General features: G+C 37.8%; 1 protein-coding gene across 1 annotated transcript; it reads right to left on the bottom strand.

Moving 5' to 3' along the window:
* Positions 1–429: 429 nt before the first annotated feature.
* Positions 430–5779, bottom strand: LOC146001208 (uncharacterized). The gene is made up of 4 exons (XM_083138502.1): positions 5705–5779; positions 5408–5463; positions 2520–2727; positions 430–963 (listed from the first exon to the last, which is right to left on the bottom strand). The coding sequence occupies exons 2-4, from the start codon at positions 5432–5434 to the stop codon at positions 485–487; spliced, it is 714 nt and encodes a 237-aa protein (XP_082994628.1). The 5' UTR covers positions 5435–5463; positions 5705–5779; the 3' UTR covers positions 430–484.
* Positions 5780–23599: the final 17820 nt, after the last annotated feature.

The raw sequence follows: 23599 nt of genomic DNA on the forward strand, positions 1-23599 counted from the left end.
GATGCTAAGTAGCAAACAATATTTTCTTAACCTGTTTGAATGTATTAACTTCTATTGGAAATTAAATACCAAGTCCCGGTGGAGGCACATAATGGTTCAGATATCACTTTAAGGTGTACGTCCAGTCTCGATTAGCCTTACTGTGAATAAAGTGGACTTAAAACACCAAATCAATCAATCAATCAATTAAATACCAAGCAAAAAACAAAATAGTCTTATCATGTTGGAATCTTCTTTTATTATTTTATTCCATTAATTTCTATGCCAAACAACCAACGAAGTACAGAAACATCACTTAAGAATTTGCTAATGAAGCGTTGACATAATCAATAATTCTAGTACAAAGTAAACATCAAAATAATATTTCCATGTTTAAAGCTTTTACTGAAAATTAGATAGCAAATAACAAACAAATTAATCAGTTCAACCTTTATTGGAAGTTAAATACCAAGTAACAAAGAGAAACTAACAATAAACAACAGCATCATAACGAACTCGCACAATCTATATAGCTAGAACTGCTGTTAAATCCAGATCCGGCATGTATGGGGGATGCTAAGAACGGGGTGTAGGAAAGGGTCATCCCAAACAGAACATTGCAGGAGCAGATCAGGAGACCCTGTAGGTCGATGTAAGGTTTCATGCACTCCGACGCCACAATGGAGCTTACCCCTACGGCCAGCGTCAAGGCAAGAGGGTTGTCGTTGATGACGTTGATGATCAGGAACGAAGCGACATTCCAGGCGGTCAGGTACCTCCATGGAGAACGGAGCTTCTTTCGATCGATGGCGGACTGTGCTAGGATCACTGGGAAGAAGGCGCAAGCAGCGTGCACCCACGCTTCCAGTTCGAGTCCGGACTTCTTGTATACTTCCGCCACGAGGCAGGGAAAACCGACCAGAAAGGAGTCCCGCACGATAGCACTCGTGGTGCTCTGTAGAGCGAGGTGGGCATCGCAGTTAACTAGAAAAGCAGAGGAATTATACCAGCCATGTCAAATTCGTTAATTTCGTTTTATTTTAATTTATATACAGGGTGCGACATAAGTAACGCTCTTATACAGTTGTCTGTCATCTTTACTAAATATTTTGTAATAATTACAGCTGTTTAGGTGCAGTTAGAACAATACCCCGCAAACAGTTTACACAAGGTTAAGAGTTCTTCTATTGCGAGACAGTCACGTGCACTACAATCCACACTGAAACAAGCCTAGTACGTCATTATTCTTGTTTAACGTCAGACATTTCGTCCCGAATTGTGTTTTGCAAATCAGCAATAGATCTGGATGTGGTCTGGTACAGTGACCGGCAAATAATAATAGTAGGCAAATTGTCCATCGCCGTTTTCATTATCTTGTATTCTACATCCTGTGGAATAATGGAATTCTGTTGATGCGAAGCAGATATTGCCCTTTGCTAATTGACGTTTTATTTCATTATCATCACATTCTGGGAAACAGACAACTGAATGTGGTAATTGGCAATTTGCCTACTATTTCCTTTGCTGTTCGGTGTACACAAGATCTTAATGGATACCCCACAAAAAATAAAGAAACAGATCCGGCGATCGAGGTTGCCACTCAACTATATGGACTACTTTACCTTAGGGAATCAAGTAACCAAAGGATACCAACTCAATACTTGTCATGAAAAACATCTCGACAATATTCACTTCATAATTGACTGATAAGGAAAGGGTGTTACTTCTGCCGCACCCTGTACTGAACAGAACATATTAATTACAATATTTAAATGTATTTACTTCTTATTGAAACAAGTAAGGTAGACTATTCAGAAATAAAGTTTCGTTAGGCTTCTTTTCTTTTTAGTAGCACGCATATTTATGACAATTTCATTCTGATCACAATTCTTACACTGTAAGCTGCTTTTGGAAATAGTTGCCACACTGGGAAATAGTTTTTGTAGACCCCCGTCGAGGAAATCTGCGCATGCTCAATGAAGCAACAACGACATGCGCGAAGAGTTCTGCGACAAGGATCTACTAAAGTTTATTTTTCGGTATGGTTAAGTGGTTTCATAATATTAGTTACCATATACAAAAGTAAGTAGATTATGATGGAAGAATTATGACTGTAATAACATGGTGTGTCCTTTATTTAAAGATCCAACTTACTTTCTAAATAGCGTGATGTTAGAAAGATTGAAATACAGGCAGTTTTTTCCTTAACGCGCCAAAATTGAATATACAAATAGACATATAAAAGTGAGAGGACTTACAAAAATATATTATTTTTTCTAAATTTCCTGACCTTCCACCTACAGGAGACAAATTTAGTACAAGGACTTTTTCCTTTCCTTCGTCCTTTGTTTACAAGAATTAATGTAACAAAGGATGGACTTTCTATGGTGTATTAAATAAATATAATGGATGTCCAATGTTGCAGCAGGAACTGAGTTCCGGCACCAAACTGATTTCTGGTGCGTTCCGGCTCATTTTAAGCCCTGCTAAAAAAAAAAAAAATAATTGTATCAAGTTCCTCAGACAGCAGTTGAACTTACAGTAACCGAGAATCCCGCATATGCCGTAAGCGAAGGTGAAGTCGTACCAGACGAACGCCAGCGAGTACACGTACAGCCTGCCTTCGCTCAAGACCTGCCGTGCCCAAAGAGCAGTGAGGGCAATGGCTGTGTACTCAAGCAAGAGGACCTTCCTGGCTATGCGGTTGCTCATAATTTGCTCCAGGAACTGCTCAAAGGGATGCTGTGCCTGCAACGAAACAGGAATTTTAATTGCGACTGAAATACAGCTTAATGCATTCAGTGTTGCTTCAGTTGTCGCATTCTCTTGTCGAATTTTGTGTGATTAAGACACCGGTTGAGAGAAAGACGAGTGTGTGGGTTTGAGAAGAAAATTACTGGAACGGAGTCCTCGGGGAAGACTGCGTAGGCGAATTCCAGGAATTGTCAAGATGGATGATATCAGAGGTCTAGGGCTTTGATGTTCATAATTCATAATACGCTTCCCTTGATGAAAGTTGCCCTATGGCTGTTGATAAACTAGAGCTGCAGATTCAAGGTTTGAAAAATCAACGTTGTAGTTCTCGTGAAGAAATTTAGCCTTTTATGGAATCAGTGTTAATTTTCCTACAATTTATGTGATTTTCTGGTGGCTTGATAGTGGCCCCGTCTAGTTCCTTACACTTTTTGACGCCAGTTGTAGTCCAGATTGCAACTAAGCTGTAAAAAAGGGCCCATCTCATTGTAGTCACGCTCAAACTCAACTGCATAAAGCAGGATCTACTGTATACAGAGTGCCAGTGAAAGTAAGCTGTTGTCCCAGTCCATTCTTCTAGGAAATTATTTTTACGATTTCAAACCAGAACTTAGATCTTTCCAATTTTATTTTTAACAATGCCAGAATATAGAAATCTAATAGACAACTAGTTAATATTTCCCTTTCTTTTTATATCAAATTCAAATAAATTTATATCCTACAACTTAATTGATTAATAATTGGGGATAATACGTGAGTAGTGCCCGCGGCCATACGACCGAGAATTATAGATTAGGTTCCTGGATACTGAAACTAATAATAATCTAATTATCAATTGAAAATAACAAACCTAATATTGAACAAATAAATAAATATCTAACTAAAGAATTAGAAGGAACCCCAATCTACTTACATCCCCCATCGGATAGCCACACTCACCATTCACGTGTACAGTAAGAGTCACTCCACTCTTTCCCCATTAACGGATGCCTCCCGACTGAGCAGGCTTGATTCTTCCTCATGGCTCTGAGCATGCTAGCCAATCAAAATGAGGCAAGACGTCATACAATGATACCAACTCACTTTGTGGGCAGAGGCTTATAAGATGCAGCTCAGTGTTAGACTGGTGCGAGGAAATTGTGTTCAACCAAGTAGACGCAAGTTCAGAAGATTCATCAAATGTCTGTCTTCCGTATGGGTTAAATGGAGCGCGGCGTTTCGAGATCAACAAACGAAGTCGCATCGAGTTCCTGTTAATCGCTAATGATTGCAACAAATTTACTTCCTTAATATCGTATCAAAATCTATGTATTTGATGCATTTTGGAAAAAAAAACGATAGTTACCTCAAGATTTGCATGTAAATGTTTATATTTCGACGTAACTATTTACCATTTTACATTTGCATTATATGTGTAATACACGCAACTATTGTTACTTCTTTCGTTGAATGTTATATCCTTTACATAAACAGAATTAAATAAATGCAAAAACAAACATTAAGATACATTTTTTACGGAAAATAAAGCACACTGCACTTCCTACGAACCGGGTCACATGCCTGCAACTGAATTGTAACCTTGGTGGCGCGCAATGAATTTGATACGTGAGACAGCCCGCATAAACAAACTACGATTGCGGAATAAATAACGGTGCTGTGGAGTAACAATGCATTCTAAAAATAACTTCAAACAATGGTCAACACTTTTCACGCTTGGTCTGCATGTGTATCGCGACAAACCGAAAAGTTTCTCGCTAACCAACTTTTTCGTGTTACGGTCTGAAGATTTATACAAAATATCCAATGTGTATATATATATATATAACTCTCCTCGTACGCAAATTAATTCACTCAGGCGAAGATATCATATCTACAAACATCACAGATCCCGTAGAAAAAAAAACTGGCGAAGTTTTTCAAGTTGTTTGATATTTATGGCTTTTGAAGTATTTACTAGAAACAAATTAAGCGTTTTGCAAAATTGCATAATTATGAAAAATTCAGATCACATGAATTTATGACAGGTTATATAATGCCGTCAGTAAATAGAGCATAAAAACTCTACAGGATAATGATTTCACTGTTTGAAACTTTTGACTTTTTACATTTTGTAAATTTTGTAACATCTCGCAACGCAGCAGTGGTAGAGAAGGACAGAGCTATTGGCAAAACTCATGTATTAGAGAGAGAGAGGGAAGTACTCCATTTACTTCCATACTGACTCTTAAGGTTGAGACACTCTATAGACGCGAGAGCGCAAAAGTGTGAAAAAGTGCAGCGAACTGGATGGGGCTGGTGATGCTATACCTCAATAAGACTATCTGCTTTAGAAGTACGGAGTTAAGTCGAGCAATGTCGTAGAGTTTGATTTTCACTTATAGTGTCCTCTTTTGATGAGGTAAATAAGCAAGTGTGTGTGTGTGAAAGATGGAATAATACATTACCCATTGAGCGACCACTAACAACTTCGGCCAGAAGCTTTCGCGCATCTTCACCTCCATCGGTTTACAGTAGATCGCCCCACGGTGAAGCCTGCGCCTTTCTAACCCTCCACGCGCAAATTCGATCTACAGGACAGGCGGATCTGCACAGGTTCTTTTGTTTGTGGTGCCACTATACAAGAGGTATTATTTAGTCAAATAGCCTATGACTCATCAACAGAAATAGAGCTTACCTCTCCATCACCGAAGGCTTGAATCATCCTTGCACAAACAACTTGTCACCACATAACTGAAAAGAATATGAACAATTAATTTCAAAATTAGGCTTTGGTGACAGTCAAATATCCTTATGTCGTCGTCTGTTGCGAGGAGACATTGCAAAATTGTTATGATCGATTTACAATAAGTGAAACGAGATGATTTTCTAATATATTCATATTCTAGAACTCTATTACAAACAAACAAGTTCTTTAATACTATGAGGAGGAAATTCTTATGAAATAAAACCGAGGATAGTAATGGTAACTAACATTTTGAAAAAAGATATTACAAAATGCAATTATTCTAAAGCAACAACCCAATATATACTCGTAGGGATATGTTGCTTTTGCTTAGCAATAATAATAATGTTTCGATTTTGTAAACAATGCATACACAGTGGCGGCAATTAGCGGGGTAAGGGGTGCAGTTTCCCCCGATTTTTTGCCACATATTCCCTCCGCACTATGCCCTCTTAATACTAACCTTGCCCTACATAAAAAAGAAAACTGTCTTTGGCCCCCAGTTTTAACACCCAATCGCCGCCACTGTACATACATGTATCTTTAACCGCAGAATGTTTTTAAAATTTCTAATACTTGCGTGCGTTAGCTACCATTTGTAGTGTAGTGTACATTCATCGTATTTCGCTAATAAATTAGATAGGCTTCTTCTGTTCCAAAGTTCTTGATGACATATCCAATTAATTGCACAGAGATTACAAACCAAGTTATTGTGGTTTATAATCAGATGAAATGAACAACTCAAGACAAGACTAACGTTCTGAAATAACTTGTTAATAATTGAATTGTTTAATCGTTTTTGATATTTATAATTTTGGAAGAGGAATATCAGATCTTGGGTTACCAGATCGGAAATTAGAACCTTTTAATATGAGTCAAATTTCCAGGCTCAGTTTACGCGACGAGTTTACCTTTATATTTCTACTTCTTGTAAATTTAGTCCATGATTCAAATGGATGATATTCAACTTGAGGTCATCGTAAAGTTCTTACAGTTAATAAGCGTGTGAAGGATATTACCGAATGTTGCAGTGACAAATAACTTCTGAATGAAGGGAATTTTATTTTTCAATACGAAAAGTAAATATCCCTATGGATTATTTTTATGACTTAAAACCTTTCGTATCATGTTTTGCAGAAGTTTGAAATATAAGTACAAGGACTATCTTATAGCTCAGCCCGTTTGGACATGCTATTAATTGTCTGCAGAAGGAAAATTCAATTCTCCATATGAAGTTTACAGAAATGAATTTATTACTAACCAGTGTACATGGTCTCCCTGATGGCGTAGTGGCAATGTCCTTACCATACAATCAAGGGTCCGGTTTCGTTATCCAAGGGAGCTTGGTATTTGGCTAATGAAGTTTGTATAAACGTTTCTGACATAAACTACTTAATGCTATTTTGAAAAGTTGGTAACAGAAATAGGGAAAAACATCAAGAAATGTTTCCAATTGTACAATGCACGTGAATATTTCGTTTTGTACATTGCAGTTAAAAGATCTGTACAGTGGATGAAACGATCAATAGACCCACAAACAAGATAATCATGTCAATTTTGCTCCATGAAATGCATTTATCGCAATATTTTGATTAATAGCTATATCCTAATGAAAATGCAAAGTGTAATTACGTTCACCAATTCCAGAATAGTGATATACTTCATGTAATTATGTCAGTGCATGTTGGTTAGTTTTAATGTACTGTAAGTTAGGATAATATATTCGAGTGTACTATTTTCTCTTGCCACATTGTATTTACTCAGAAGTTTCGATAGGATTATAATAAGTTGTAAAATGTCAAAAATATTAAGACTAATTTAGGTAAAGTGAAAAGTTGCACTTTTCCCGCAATCGATCATTCTGGAGTTATAATTCTGGATGCGCATTTCCGACATCTTTAGGCATATTTGTGCAAGTGAAGTTCCGCTATTTCAACCATAAATCTATAATTTCCAGTCTGCTAATTGGATTTCTCTGGCTGGAACATTTATGCTGCATAATTGAGATGATTATGAGCTGAAACCAAAGTTATCAGAAGTATATAGCTGAAGCAACCTCAGTAATCATTATACGCATTTTTATCTTGATTTCTAAATTTTTGATGAAAGAAATTAAATCTTGCAATGAATGCAGAAAAGTGAATCTGTTGTAATTTTCTTGAACTTGGGTTCTTGGGAACTTGGAAATTCTACAAGTAAGAGAGAATACCTTTATCGATCTTGGAATCACTTTCGACCAATCACTAAGCTTTCAGTCACACATTGCGCGTATCCTCAGCGAAGCCCATAGAAATTTAGGATTCATAATGAGAATGGGCAGCCAATTCAAAAAGAGGGAAACTTTCTTGTTGCTGTACTATGCGTTTTGGGACCCTCTAGTCAAGAAAGAAATAGACAAAAATACAGAAACTTCAAAATAAATTTTTGAGGTACCTGTTATTTAAACTCAGTGGTGAATATCCGAAGTTCACCTTGGGTAACACGTTGCGTGAAATGTTGAGTGTTCCGTCGGTCGAAAAAAGAAGGCAAATGCATCAACTGACTTTCTCATCCAAACTTGTCAACGGAAAAATAGATTCTCCAGCTCTACTCTCACAACTAAACTTTTATGTTTCAAACGCTATTTTAAGACCTAGAAATAATATCTTTAAAATCTCGCATGGAAGAACCAACATGGCAGAAATGAAATCCCTGAGGAGAATGTGCAAGTTGTTCAACTCAGTGTCTGGTAATAACCCTACTATGGATCTTTTCAGATTTAAAAGTCATTGTATTCTCTGAACACTGTATATAAACAGGACACAATGAAGATTGTTATGTTCATAATCTCACCCTAAATTAGACATTATCTACATTTTTATTTATCCTTATTTAATATAAAGTACTATTTCAATTTCACTGTTGTATGTTTATCACTGTGTCTTATATGTGCAATTTATTACTCAATATCTCTATTACACTACTACTATTTACATGTATATAAGCTGATTACCCCTGTATAACTTATATACAAATATAACATAAAACTCTATTAATTAAAGCAATATATGAAATCAGTGATGTTTATCGTAAGTATGTTGTAGATTGAAATGTCATATTCTTCACTTGATTTAATATTCTTTTTGTATTAGTTTCTTGTTTACATAATACTCTGTGAACATGTGGGCATGTGCCTGTGTGTTCGAAATAAATAAATAAATAAAAATAAGTGTTTTGCAGCAATTTATAGGACGTTCTTATTTAATCTCATGTGTTATATTGCTGCTCTAAGCGCTAATTAAAGACATAATTTTTTGATCAGTTGTCTAGCTATGATGGGTCTTTCTACTGGTCCATACTGTTAATTTATTTTATTTTGTTAAAAACTTAGCTCATTTTCATTGAAGAGGAATGAGACTAATTGAAGTTTCATCTTGTGAATACATCTCTACTTATTGTGAATTGAAGAAGGCGCCCAGGAAAATTACCATAACAAGAGATACAATTAATGTTTGGCTACCGAGTCCTATATTTTATCATCTTTTCAGGTTTAATTTTTTTCTGGGGGAGGTGGGTCAAAATAAGAGGGGGGACATAACCTCCATCAACTCTAAAGATTCACACACGTCACTGCGTTTATGAAAAAAATGAAATCGCAGTGGTAGCGTCGTCGCCTTGTAATCAAGGGGATATAGGTTCGATACCCGCTGGAGGCACATAATGGTTCGGATACAACTTTAAACTCTAGGCTTAGTCTCGATTAGTCTTTCTGTGCATAAAGTGAATTGAGACACAAACTTAAACAAACTCGAAAGTAAAGTTGTTTTCTAAACATGTATTAATTCGTCCGCACATTGCTCACTCACAGTTCGCCATCACAGGCAATGCAGTGGCCAGGTTTTCTTTACAAGGCGATATATACGACTTGTTTTTCAGTTGTCAGTGCAACGTGTGTTCATCCCTCTACGTATTCTGGTATGTTCCTTTCCCTACAAGACATGTTAATATTATGTGAACTTTTACTAATAGTTGACCTATTTTTCAGTCAATTTTGACTCTATAAATAGATCGTTAATGAAATAATTTCGCACGTCACAGTTTATCTTACTATCCTGACGAAAATCTCTAGCGCCTCAACAACATGAAAAATATCGTATTTTCGGACCAAGTAACCCCACTCATTCCAAGGTCAAGACTGGAGCTGGTTAAATTTCAACCGGCTACCGATGGAGCGTTGTGAAATCAACACGGCGTCAGGAGGAAGGAGCAAGTTTTTCCTCACTTGTCTGCATTGTGCTAGCGTGGACGATGGTCCATTATTTAGAAGGACGAAGATGCATCCTTACAACGTGTGGACATTCCCTCACGTAGCAGGCGGTGAAGATTTGTGTGTGGCAAGAAAGGCCCAACATCGTAGAGCATAATGGCTGCAGTAATACTACACATGTGGACTTTATTGCATTTTGGAGGTAGGGGTATCATGATAGACTAGGGATGGTATCGAGACGAGATATATCTCGACCAGTTGAATAACTAAACAGGCCATTTGCGTCGTGCGATACTGTTACCAGTTGAATAACTACAAAATCCATTTTCGTAGACTAATACTGACTGTTACCAGTTGAACAATATACAAAAGTAATTTGGGTAGACTAATACTGTTACCAGTTGAATAACTACGAAAGTCATTTGCGTAGCCTGATACTCTTACAGTTGAATAACTGCTAAAGTCATTTGGGTATCCTGATACTGTTACCAGATTTATAACTACGAAAGCCAATTGCGTAACCTGATACTCTTACAGTTGAATAACTACGAAAGTCATTTGCGTAGCCTGATACTCTTACAGTTGAATAACTGCTAAAGTCATTTGGGTATCCTGATACTGTTACCAGTTCATTAACTACAAAAGCCATTTGCGTAGCCTTATACTGTTACCAGTTGTACAACTACAATACTACAATAGTCGTTTGCGTAGCCTCATACCGTTACCAGCTGAATAACTACAAAAATTATTTGCGTAACCTGACACTGTTACCACCTGAATAACTACAAAAGTCATCTTCGTAGTCTGATACTGTTACCAGAGGAATAATTTCAAAATTCATTTTCGTAGCTTGATACTGTTACCAGTTTAACAACTACAAAAGTCATTTGCGTAGCCTGATAGTGTTAAAAGCTGAAAAACTACAAAAGATAGTGTTAAAAGCTGAAAAACTACAAAAGCCACTTGCGTTGACGACAGCTGACAGCAGGTAGAAGAGGGGAAAATTCTTACGGTCCATACCCAGCGGTGTGGGGGAAAAGCAACGCAAATAAATCCTTTCATAGTAAACGATTCAACATAAATTTACAAGGAGCAGGACGCTTAAAACTGTCATATGCTGAAAATTATCGCACGTTCCGCGGAAAAAGGCACAACCGGACGGGTGGCTGGCTATCTCTTACAAGAATGCAAATCAGAAAGAAGACGCCAAGAAAGGTGGAGAGCGAGCATAAATTCTTTCTGGAGAGGACGCGTGGCGTATGTAACAGCAAGCGGAATTAGATTAGAGGAATTAAGCACGTAAGCTCTACCGCACACAACCCTTTTGCTTTCGCAAAGGAAAGTGCTTAAGCTATTAGGGACGTGCGGCGGATCGGACCTTTTGTCCCCGGCTGTCCATTACGCTTCGGCAGCCTTTGTGGTTCTCTGGGTGGAGTCGAGGCTGCCAGCCGAGTTAAAGATCTCTGGTTTGAAGGCGCGAAAGTGATCCCTTCGTTCCATTTATTAATTCATTTATAACCTGCTCCAGTGACGTCACTTTTTCAAGGTCGCCTTGGAGTAGCACTCATTGTCCAAGAATGGACGTGATATAAATAGGTGAAGAATGCTTGTTCTTCCCTGCGCCGAAACTTTGAACGCTGTGCGTAACGCTTGGTTTATAGCGTAATAAATTATTTAATATTGTGCGTGGTTATCATTTGTTCAAGGAGCTCCTGTTACAATATCGGGCTTCATAACTATGTTTTGTTCCGAGAGTGTTACGAGCTAATATTCTAAATAAGCAAACATGTTACGACTACCTTTAATGTTCTTCCGTTGGATATTGTGATACCGTCCATCTGCGTCAACAACGCCGTTTTTGGAGAGCCAAATTGATGTTTTAAATCCCGGGAAAAAATGACCTGCTCAGTAGAAATTTCCGGATAATACTCGTGTGCTCCTTGACATTGCATTGACATTGACGTCGCCAGGAGTAAATCTGCTTCTACAGTGTGTTCGTTTTGGCTCTGGGCCGAGAGACAATTATATTTATATTGCATAACGAGTACTAACCTATGTTATAATAGTTGTTCAAAGTTGTTCACGCGCTATCTCGGCCCAGAGCCAAAACGAACACACTGTATTGTAGGTTTCTAAAAAGCAAAGATTGAAATCTACATTCTGTATTGTGTTAATATATTCTTGTTTCCTGTGCTGGGCGCTTCTTTGCCGAATACTAGTAGATAGCGATAGTGACACGGCCAGACGTGGATCAAAGGTAACCAAAAAGGCGAACTGTCCGGACTTACTAAGATATTGTCTCTCCCTGTAGCATATACTAAGTCCAAGATCTGGCTAAGTTTACCAACTCCTATGAAATCAGGTTGCTAACTCATAGGAAATATGGTTACCAACTCATAAGAAATCAGGTTGCCAACTCATAGGAAATCAGGTTGCCAACTCATAGGAAATAAGGTTACCAACTCAGAAGAAATCAGGTTGCCAACTCATAGGAAATCAGGTTGACAACTCATAGGAAGTCAGGTTGCCAACTCATAGGAAATCAGGTTGCCAACTCATAGGAAATCAGGTTGCCAACTCATAAGAAATCAGGTTTCCAACTCATAGGAAATCAGGCTACCAACTCACAAGAAATCTTGTTACCAACTCCAGAATCACCATCATCATTTCACTTATATGAATAATATTATTTACAATTTCTGATCAATTTTCCTCCTGTATTTTATTCTCTACGCTTCAGGCTTCGCAGCTAGCCTAGAATATACGCTCCCGGTCTCTCCCTCTCTCACTCACTCACTCTCTCTCTCCCTTTCTTTCTTCTTATCTTTCTACTTCCAACAGTGCTCGCAGGATTTTTTCTCAACGTGATTAAAGGAGTTAACATTTTTTTTCACTTATTAACATATTCTATATTTAAGTCTTTGTTATTTTTATGTGCTGGGGCGGTAATTCATGTTTAACTATATCTTGTTTAATAATTTCTAGCCTTGCCTTATGTGGTTTACCGTTTTTAACTGGATTTTATTCTAAGGATTTAATTTTGGAGATGTTAAGTATATCCTTTTTTTAATTTGGTGGTATTTATTTTGTTATGAATTTCTACTGGTATAACTATATCTTACAGCTTTTGGTAAATTTTATAGAGGTATATTATTCCAATTTTTTTCTGATAAGGGGGCACGTGGGGTGATGCTACACTCCCCAACAGTGGGGTCGATTAGGGGGGACGAGGGAGGTATTTGCCCTCCCCATTACTTATTGACACCTTTTGTCAATGCATTATTACCATATTAAAGCTAAGCCTTGTCTACCAAGAGACAGTAAACCCAATCGCCACAACTCCTCCCCAGTTAAGAAAATTCTTATAAGCATCCCCCTACTAGGATAATTTGCATAAGCATCCTCCACCCATTACACTTTATCCATGCAAATATCCCCCACCAGCACTGGAAGGCAGAGTAATATTTCATATCTTGCTTGCCCCTCAGCCATAGAACTTGTATTTTACCTTTTATTATTATTATTATTATTATTATTATTATTATATTTTATAAAATTAGGATTGAATTAAAAATACCTTGGCGTTGTTGTCAAGTTCAGACTTGAGTCCATTATTTAAATAGTAACTGGATTCACCTTACTACCTTTCAATAAACAATACTTTGTTGATGAACGTTCTTTGTGTTTTTGTACTTTTTATGATGCACAGATACAAGAGACAACCTCAGAGGGCGCTCTTGCTAACTTCCTTTCTTCTCCTTCTATAACCAGTTACATCGTTCTTTTTTTCTATCTTCACCTACCTCTCTCGCTTTTTCTGTTTTTGTTTCTTATATATTTCGCTATTTCTATATCTCCTTCGCTTTTTTATATTTCTCTCCCATTTCCCCCTCTTTCTCTCTTTCTGTATATAATTTCTTTCTCTATCTTATTCTTCATCTATTTCGTTCTGTATCAGTTTCTTCTTCCTTTCGTTCTGTATCTGTTTCTTCTTCCTTTCGTTCTGTATCTGATTCTTCTTCCCTTCGTTCTTTACCTGTTTCTTCTTCCTTTCCTTCTGTATCTGATTCTTCTTCCTTTCGTTCTGTATCAGTTTTTTCTTCCTTTCGTTCTGTATCAGTTTCTTCTTTCTTTCGTTCTGTATCTGTTTCTTCTTCCTTTCGTTCTGTATCAGTTTCTTCTTCCTTTCGTTCTGTATCTGTTTCTTCCTGCTCATTTTCGTATTCTCTATCTTGGTCCCTTACATTGAAAGAGGAACACAAATTGAGAGTATTTGAAAATAAGATCCTTAGGAAAATATTTGGACCTAAAAGGGATGAGGAGACAGGTGAGTGGAGAAGGTTACATAATTTAGAACTACATGATTTGTATTCATGTCCAGATGTTATTAGAATAATTAAATCAAGAAGACTTAGGTGGGCAGGCCATGTGGCACGAATGGGAGAGGAAAGAGGAGTTCACAGGATACTTGTTGGGAAACCTGATGGTAAGAGACCTATAGGAAGACCAAGACGAAGATGGAGGGACAACGTTGAGATGGAACTAAAGGAAATCGGTAGGGATGGAAAAGAGTATATAGATCTTGCTCAAGATAGGGACAGATGGAAGGCCTGTGTTGCTGCAGCCATGAACCTTCGGGTTTAAGAAGGCTAGAGAGTTAGTTAGTTATACTGTTTTTCATTTTTTCTTACTATCTACCTACCTGTGTATGAGTTTCTGAATGAGTGAACAAAAAGAGGGTGTATGATTTATGTTTTGTTCTACTACAAATGGTTTTCACGCATTTTTCATTTGAGTGGACTGGAGGCGGAGGTAAAACTATTTCACGGTGTTCAGAAGGGGCCTCTCCGATGGCGTAGTGGTAGCGTCGTCGCCTTGTAATCAAGGGGTCCCGGGTTCGATACCCGGTGGAGGCGGTTCGGATACTACTTTAAACTGTAGGTCTAGTCCCGATTAGCCTTACTGTGCATAAAGTGTACACCAACTCAGTCAATCAATCAGAAGCCCATATCGCTATCCTCTGAGACGCCTCTTTATCTAGAATACCTGAATGAACATATATGTGTAAGGAACACCTTCATGACGTGTTTCACTTACGTGGAACAGAATCAGAGTTTGAATTGGAGCGAGGAAGTCACAAATTCTCTTTCTCTAAATTTTCCTCTCAATATTCAACACTTTTAAAAGCAATTAATTTTAGCAATATACGAGGGTTGTTCAATAATATCTTTTTTTTTTACAAGATACCTTTACTCATTCTCACAATTTTGATGGCCTTTCTCGATTGATTGATTGATTTGCTTCATTTTGCTTAGCTTATTGTGCCACTTTTGGCTAATTTGCGAAGATGAGGATGAGTGATGATATGATGAAATTGATGAAGGGACACTCACAAACATCCAAGCCCAGGCCAGTATTCGAACCCGGGACCCCTGGCGGTTTTTCTCGAAGTATCCCCCATTGCACCTCCTCTACCTTCTCTGAATTCGCCCACGACTTCATCAAGGAATCCTCCTTATGCGTATGCGTGTGCGGAAGTAAATAAGTGGGGGGGGGGGTAGAGATACGTTCTGTTATTGACGTCCACGCCTGGCGCTACTTTTCACGCTGAAAGCGACCTAGCACTTCAAGTACTTGACGTCGGATGTTTTGCCTGTTCGATTGCAAAGTAGAATTACGACCCTGTCCTTATCTTCCTTGTCTTGACACTGCCACTATAAACTTGCACTTTACAGCCCCTGCGACACAGAGGACATCGCCTCCTTTTATTCGCATGCCTCCCCTCCCGACCCCCTCCCCTTTTCTTCTCCCTGCGTCGGGGCCAACCGATAAATTTCTCGATTCTTGTGGAACAACAGCCCATCATGTCATTTCCTGATGTTGAAAAAACATGGCCGTAAATTCAAGGTCCTGCGATTTTTGGCTATCGACGTGGAGAAATCCCACACGTGATATCTTCGAAGCGGTTCAGTATTTTACTCCATGTGCCTGGATGTGTCGTTATTGCACGGTGTCCAGAGAGTTTGCGAAAGGCATTTTTTTCTCCCCTTGTAGCCTCGCCAATTTTTGCTTGAACTGTAGTTTATTAAATCAGCTAGCTCTCAGCAGCAGAGAGAGGGTTTTGGGCTTTAGTAATGCGTGAGTGTGCCAAACAGCCATGTTTGTTTACCATATAAACGCATGTCATTTGTCAGTTGAGAAGAGGTTTAAAACTAAGACGCAAGCTTATCTTGATAATTTTGCACCCGTCTCCGTCTTGCAGACTTTGCCGTGTTTGTGATATCCAGTGCAAGGAAACCGAGCGACATCCTTGAAGGTATACGTCCCACACAACGCATGTATATTGCTGTTTACATAACTTCTCAGGTCGTTTATGTGCGGAGTGTGGTAAGAGAGGAACACACAAGACACATACTTTGTAAACGTGCTCAACCTGTTCTTAAAGAAGCACATACTCTGTGTAGTATGCATATTATTTACTTATTTAACTCGAACACTCAGGAACATGCCCAATTACAGTATTCACAAAGCATTATGAAATTATATAAAATCAAGTAAGAAATATGACATTTCAATCTACAACGTACTTAGAAACATGACTGACTTCATACATTGCTGAATTAATACCGTTTAAAGTTATATTTGAATCTAAGTTATACAGAGCTAATCAGCTTAACTTATATACCAGTGGCGGCTGGCCAAGTGCAACAAGTGCAGATGTTTTCACCTAATTTTCAAATTAATATTGACATTTTTCATTTGCTTATTAAATTAAACTATTTCCCAGCAGAACGCACACGATAATACTCAAATAACACGCCGCTCGGCGCTACGCACGTATTGAGTTCGTCCCAACCCAAGAGCAAACACCGCTAGGTTGCGGAAGACTTAGCCGGTTGTCATGGCAACGGTGACGTCACCTAGCGTTGGCCTTGAACATGGTGTCGCCCTCTACGTGAATCAGTTCTCTCGTCGGAGAAAACATCGCATCCAGTGCTTGTGGCAAAATCTTCGCGTTCTCGCGAGATCTTGTTCCGCGTGTGTGTTTCGCGTTTCCTATCGTGTGTTGTGTTCATGTGTTGAGCTGTGGTTTCTACAATGAACCCAGTAAATGACTTAGTGTGTAATTTGTTGCAGACACCATTTTCCAGATGGACGGATGAAGACAAAAAAGGCGTTTTAAATTGGGGGGGGGGGCACTGGCACTTACTATTTGTTTTCATTGCCTATAAATATACTTCTTCACCTGTTATTTTAGGCACGAGCCGCTACTGTTATATACATGTAAATAGTAGTAATGTAAAGGAGATATTGATAATAAATTGCACATATAAGACACAGAGGCAAACATAGGACAGAGAAATTTAAACAGTATTTTATAAGAAATACACAAATTAGGCAAAAATATTGACAATGCCTAATCGAGGGTGGGATTATCAACCTAACAATCTTCATTGTGTCTTGGTTATATACAGTTTTCAGAGAATACAATGATTTTTAAATCCGAATAGATGGACGCTAGGATTTTTACTAGAGACTGAGAAGGGCCTCCCCGATGGTAACATCGTCGCCTTGTAATCAAGGGGTCCCAGGTTCAATACCCGGTGGAGGCACTTAGTGGTTCGGATCCAAGTTTAAACTGTAGGTCCAGTCCCGATTAGCCTTCCTGTGCATAAAACTGAACTTAAAACTCAATATCAAGTCAACTCAACTAGAGACTGAGGAGTTGAACAACTTGCACATCCTCCTCAGGGGTTCCATTTCTGCCATGTCGGTTCTTTCATGCGAAATTTTAAAGATATTATTTCTGGGACTTAACATAGCGTTTGAATTATAAAATTGATTGATTGATTGACTTGGTGTTTCAAGTCAACTTTATGCACGGTAAGGTTAATCGGGACTGGACCTACAGTTTTAAGTGGTATCCGAACCACTATGGGGCTCCAGCGGGTATCGAACCCAGGACTCCTAGATTATTGAATTATAAAATAGTACTTGTAAGAGTAGAGCTGGAGATTTAAATTTTTCCGTTGACAACTTTGGATACGAAAGTTAATTCATGAGTTTGTCTTATTTTCTCGAGCGACGAAACACTCAACATTTCACGCAACGTGTTATCCGAGGTGAACTTCGGATATTCACCATCCAGTTTAAAGAACAGATGCCTCAGAAATTTATTTATTATCCGATTCTTACCGATACTCTCACTGATTCTTATCGATACTCTCACCGATTCTTATCGATACTCTCACCGATTCTTATCGATACTCTCACCGATTCTAACCGATGCACTCACCGATTCTTACTAATACTCTCACCGATTCTTACTGATACTCTCACCGATTCTTACCGATACTCTCACCGATTGTTTCACACAAAAATGTTGCAAAATTAAAAGAAACTTCGAATTTTGCATAATTATTATAATTACACTCCACGAAAGGGTTACACGACATTTTTGAGGACTCCGTGAAAGACCAAAACATCGAGAACTATCGACAGGTATCGGCAAAATAATTCAAACCGATATCTTCTGATACCGATGAATCGGTATGGGCTGAGTCTTAGGGGGAACATGAAAGTCGTGATATCAATGAAAGGACAGAAAATTACTCCCCACATAGTATCCTTGCCCCAAACAAACAAATGGAAAAGATATATATATATATATATATATATATATATATATATATATATATATATATATATATATATATAAATAAATGGATGTGTATGTGTGGGTGTGGGTGTGTATGTGTGGGTGTGGGTGTGTATATTTGTTTGTTCCGGCATAACTCTCGAACGCCTGGAGCAATTTCAACCAAACTTGGTACACGTATCGCTTACAATCTGGAAATAATATATTTGGGTAAGACACCCTTGGCAGCCCTAGGGGTGGTGTGGGAAGGGGTGACATGTAAAAATAATCGAGAACAACCGATATTAAATTACGCACAAAACAGACATCCGTGACTCTATGCAATCCGCACAACGACAGCGTTTCTCGGGTTGTCTAACATTCAGGCTGTGTTGCGAATAGAATCCATAGTTTTCGTGACACTCCAAATGCGGTTCAACTCCAAGTTCATCACCTATCGGCATGGGGGGGGGGTGAGAGGGGGTGAAAAGTAAAATGCCACAAATGACCTAGATTAGTGTCGAATCCATAATTTTCGGAGTCGCTAAGCTAATTGGTGACATTCACGATCACATTTAAAATTACTTACATTTTACACTATAGTTAGAATTCATTATTTTTCTGTCTAATACAAGATTGGGATAAATAAATACCCGAGAAACGCCGGGTAATTTGCTAGTCATTGCAGTGGCTATTATAGATTGTGAAACATCTATGTATTATATCTTTGAATATAGATGTTCAATTGTTTTGTTGATTATGGATTGTCAAGCATGGAGTTAGTCATGTTGTATATTCTTAGTTATGGATTAAATGATTATTTTGTATAAAATCGAACCCACCTGATTTAGTATATCATATTACCGTGGTAGGTAACACAACAATTTGGCGACTATGTATGGGATTCAAGGACATATTCTGGAACCTTTCGATGTGGATAAAGGTAACATTGATTCGTATTTCGAGCGGTTTGAACAGATTTGTGTTGCTAATGGCATTCCAAAGGAAAAGCAAATTAGTCATTTTATTGCATTCTGTGGAGGAAATTTATATGATGTTTTAAGGGATTTAGTTACTCCAGATTCTGTTGATAGTAAAACATACGAAGTAATAAAAGATGTATTGTTGAATCATTTTCAACCGAAGCATAATGTTGTTGCAGAAAGATACCGTTTTCATCTTCTGAAGCAAGAGTTAGGTCAACCTGTGTCTGATTATATAGTTTCTCTTAAACATGCAGCTACTAAGTGTAACTTTGGAGCATTCTTAATGATATGCTAAGAGATCAGCTCATGTTTGGAGTTAACAGTGAAGTTACAAGAAAGAAATTGTTATCAGAAGGCGACGTTTCCTTCCTTAAAGCTTGCGACATTGCAGTGAATATGGAAATGGTTGAGAAAGATGTACGGCTATTCCATCAAAAAGAAGGTTTTGCTAGTGATTATAATGTACACAAGCTTCATGAAAGCACGACTAAACCTTTCCAAGCTTTCTCCAATAGGAAAACTAACTTTAATAATCAGTTCGAGAAGATCAGAGTTAATGAGAAACCTGGAACTTCAAGACAATGGATTTGTTATAAATGTGGAAAGACGCATAAAAAAGGTAAATGTTATTTAAAGCAAATTAGATGTAATTATTGTGGATTCTTTGGACATATTCAGAAATTTTGTAGATTTCGTAATAAACCGACAGATAAAAACTTATCAAGTTTACAAAGTAAATCCGCTGAATCTAACAGTTGCTTAAGTAATGTGTCTCTTGATGTAATTTCAAAAGAATGTAAAGATTTTATTAAGTCGAATGCAGAAAAGGAACATCAAGAATTGTTAATTTCACGCGAGCCCTTGCACACTTTTCAGTTACCTTTGTACAAGTATGGTTCTACTAAAGAACAGCAATTTGAATTCAACTCTGTAGTTGGAACTTTGCATAATGCTGACAAATGTACAATTGATTTGAATTGTGATGGTAAATTAGTTAATTTTGAGATCGATACTGGAGCTTCTGTAAGTGTGTTTGATAAAAGATTTCTCGATCAATCTTTTCCATATTTAAAGATCCAACCTGCAAATATCAATCTGAAAAATGCTGATGGAAGACCATTAGCATTAGAAGGTCAGGTTATGTTGGATGTATTGTGGAAAGATAAGAAATATAACATGAATGTTTTTGTTTGTAAGCAAAATCTGCCACAACCGATTGTAGGAAGAACTTGGCTGGACATTTTATGGCCTAATTGGAGGCAAAATTTTATGTTACAGCAGATAGGAGTTCAGAGTTGTTCTAATAAGGAAGTGGTGAGAAATGAGACCAATAAGAACGAAGAATTACCATCAATCGGAAGTACAGTGTGGACAAGAAATTATACATCCAGATTTCCGAAATACATACGAGCCACAGTTACGGGTCATTTAGGAAGACGCTTGTTATTGGTCAATGCCGGTGGAACAACGAGAAGGGTACACCTGCATCAAGTGGTTTAAATCTAACAGGTCGGATACAGACAGTGGAGAAGATAACTTTTGGATCTTTGATGGTTCCGTGTCAGCGCAGGACAGGGCGTGTGAGGAGAGACCGCAGACTGGGCGAGAGGAAGCTGTTACCGCCTCCGCAGTGAACAGTCCACGACGATCTTTTAGAAGGAGGAAACCACCTGACAGGCTGCAGCTGTCATTTGGAAGAAGGGGAAAGTTGCAGTAGCTATTAGAGATTGTGAAACATCTATGTATTATATCTTTGAATATAGATGTTCAATTGTTTTGTTGATTATGGATTGTCAAGCATGGAGTTAGTCATGTTGTATATTCTTAGTTATGGATTAAATGATTATTTTGTATAAAATCGAACCCACCTGATTTAGTATATCATATTACCGTGGTTGGTAATACAACAGTCATCTAATAAAATTCACCTTTGGCTCCAACATATATTTTATAGTAATTAAGGGTATGTAAATTATGACCTCACTACAGTCAATTATAATTGCAAGCATTGCATCAAGGTGACTTTTTTCTTGAAACAATTATGAGTGTTTTAATTTACTTACACTATGAGACAGCAGATGGCAGTCTACTGATAACAGTGTAATTGATTTAGTTTCATTATGCAATGAGGTTAATGTATTATTCTGGAAGAATTTATATTTTTTAATAATGTACTTCTTATAATTATTTATGTGAAACTAAACTCTGATGTAAGAAAGTTGACTATTTACTTCTTTATTTACAGCTGTTGCAATAAGATCTTAACGACATGTTTGTTTTATTGAAATGTCATATTGATGCAATTTTCTCCACACATTCTTCAGGAATGTAGAACAATTGCGACGATCAAGATGACTAACCCACAGATGCACCTAACCTAACATAAACGTACCTAACCTAACCTAAAAGTGGTTTTAATGCAAGTACGTTTACAAGCTACCTTGCCAGCAAAGGGCGTCCGCAGGATTTTTCCTTGGGGGGGGGGGGGCAAAGTCACAGATTTTTTATTAATAATAATAGTAGTAATAATAATACTATTATTATTATTATTATTACTATTGTTATTATTACTGCTAGTATTGGTTTTATTATTTTTATTAATATTATTACATTGCTATTACTACTACTACTACTTATGTTTATATTAAATTACATACATTTGTAATTTCCATATTCTGTACATCTATACACAGTGCCATTCACGGAAGACTCTTTCGCGGAGCGGCGGCTATATTATATTATATATATATGTAACCCTACTTCAATTAATAATAATAATAGTTGCTGTAACTTACGGCCTGTAAGTCACAGAAAACAATACTTTTTGGTTACAAAATATTTCTACAATTTCACAATTCGAATTACATTCTCTTTCCAGAAAACTTAAGGGGGGGGGGCATCGCTTCCCAGTCTCAAGCCTGGAGGAAGTATGAGAGGAATTAGTATTCGAAAATATCAATATTTCACATAATTCTCTTGTAAGAGGTATTGTATGTGGTGTTAAGTCACCCTACAATTTGATGTTTTAAAAGGTCATTGCAAATGTCCACCCGCCCTTGAACTTCTGTGTTCATCGCAATTGTCCGTCATCGCAATTGTCCGCCATCACAATTGTCCGTCATCGCAATTGTCCGTCATCGCAATTGTCCGGCTATCATTATTCAGATTTTTACATTTTTCTCTAACTTTTCCTGCACAAGTCTGAAAGTACATCTAATTGCTGCATATCTTAGGTAAACATTTATCTTTCTACTGCCCTTAAAAGTTTCTCGTGATTTGAAAGTGAGTAAATTAGTAGTTGCGATCTTACCCACGGAGTTGAAAGCAAGATTTCTCAGGTCGCTGTGGTCCAGTCGATGTGACATCTAACTGTCACGTTGGGTGCCCGGGTTCAGTTCTTGGGGTGGGTCATCTGAGGCGTGATGTCTTCCACTAAAAGCCCTCCCTGCATAAGCATATCTTGTTTTCATTCAAACTATTATGAAAGAGGGTAAATAGAGGCAGGAGATGGATAACAGCCGCATTAGTATGGTTCTGATCATATCACCTCTACTGTGGGTGAGATCATGATGTGTGAAACCTTACATCCACGACGTCCTATGTGCAATGTACAGGGGAGAGTTTTACCCTTCATCTTTAAGTCCAGTATGTGCCTCTCCCTACTTTAGAGACAGTTGGCGTCTCTCAAGGAAATGAGTATTTGAGTGTACTTTAACATACCACCACAGATTAACGTATTACAATAACGTTTATGTATGATACCACTATGTACATGCAACATATAGGGGAGCGTTGCCGAAATTGGACCAGTTGGTACTATTTTGCTTCTGAATCAAAAACAAGACACAGAAAAAGAACGAAATTGTAGGTATGAGAAGCACAAACTACTAGTACTTCATATATGTATTTCAACAAAAAATGCAGGAACCAATATAATAGGGTACATAAACGAAAGTGGTGACATCGGTCCATTATAGGTAACTGGTTTCCTAAATTGGACCACAGGTTGCTTAGGTTGGACCGCTCACAAAAGGCATGTACGTATCGTATGTCTACGGTATCTAGATACCGGCAGCACTCACTGCACACACCATTGTGGTATTTACTCCATGTTCGCCGTTTGTAACAGCATCTACCTGTGATTTTCCTTTCTTTGCTACAATTTTTTGTGGATGTTTCTGGACTGTGGTGAAACCTGACTCATCCACGTTGAATATTCGGTCAGCTGTAAAACCAAACAAACCATGCCTTCTACTACACTCGTTCAAACCTTA

Source organism: Lepisma saccharinum, chromosome 17 (genome assembly GCF_977018435.1).
Source record: "Lepisma saccharinum chromosome 17, izLepSacc3.1, whole genome shotgun sequence".
Taxonomy (NCBI): Eukaryota; Metazoa; Arthropoda; class Insecta; order Zygentoma; family Lepismatidae; genus Lepisma; species Lepisma saccharinum.

Bases quoted from the DNA above. Each gene is read 5' to 3' on its own strand.
- LOC146001208 (XM_083138502.1), bottom strand. From the start codon at position 5,434: ATGATTCAAGCCTTCGGTGATGGAGAG. The intron at 2,728-5,407 runs GTAAGCTCTATT...GTTTCGTTGCAG, and splicing joins AAGCCTTCGGTGATGGAGAG to GCACAGCATCCCTTTGAGCA. The intron at 964-2,519 runs GTAAGTTCAACT...CTGCTTTTCTAG, and splicing joins ATGCGGGATTCTCGGTTACT to TTAACTGCGATGCCCACCTC.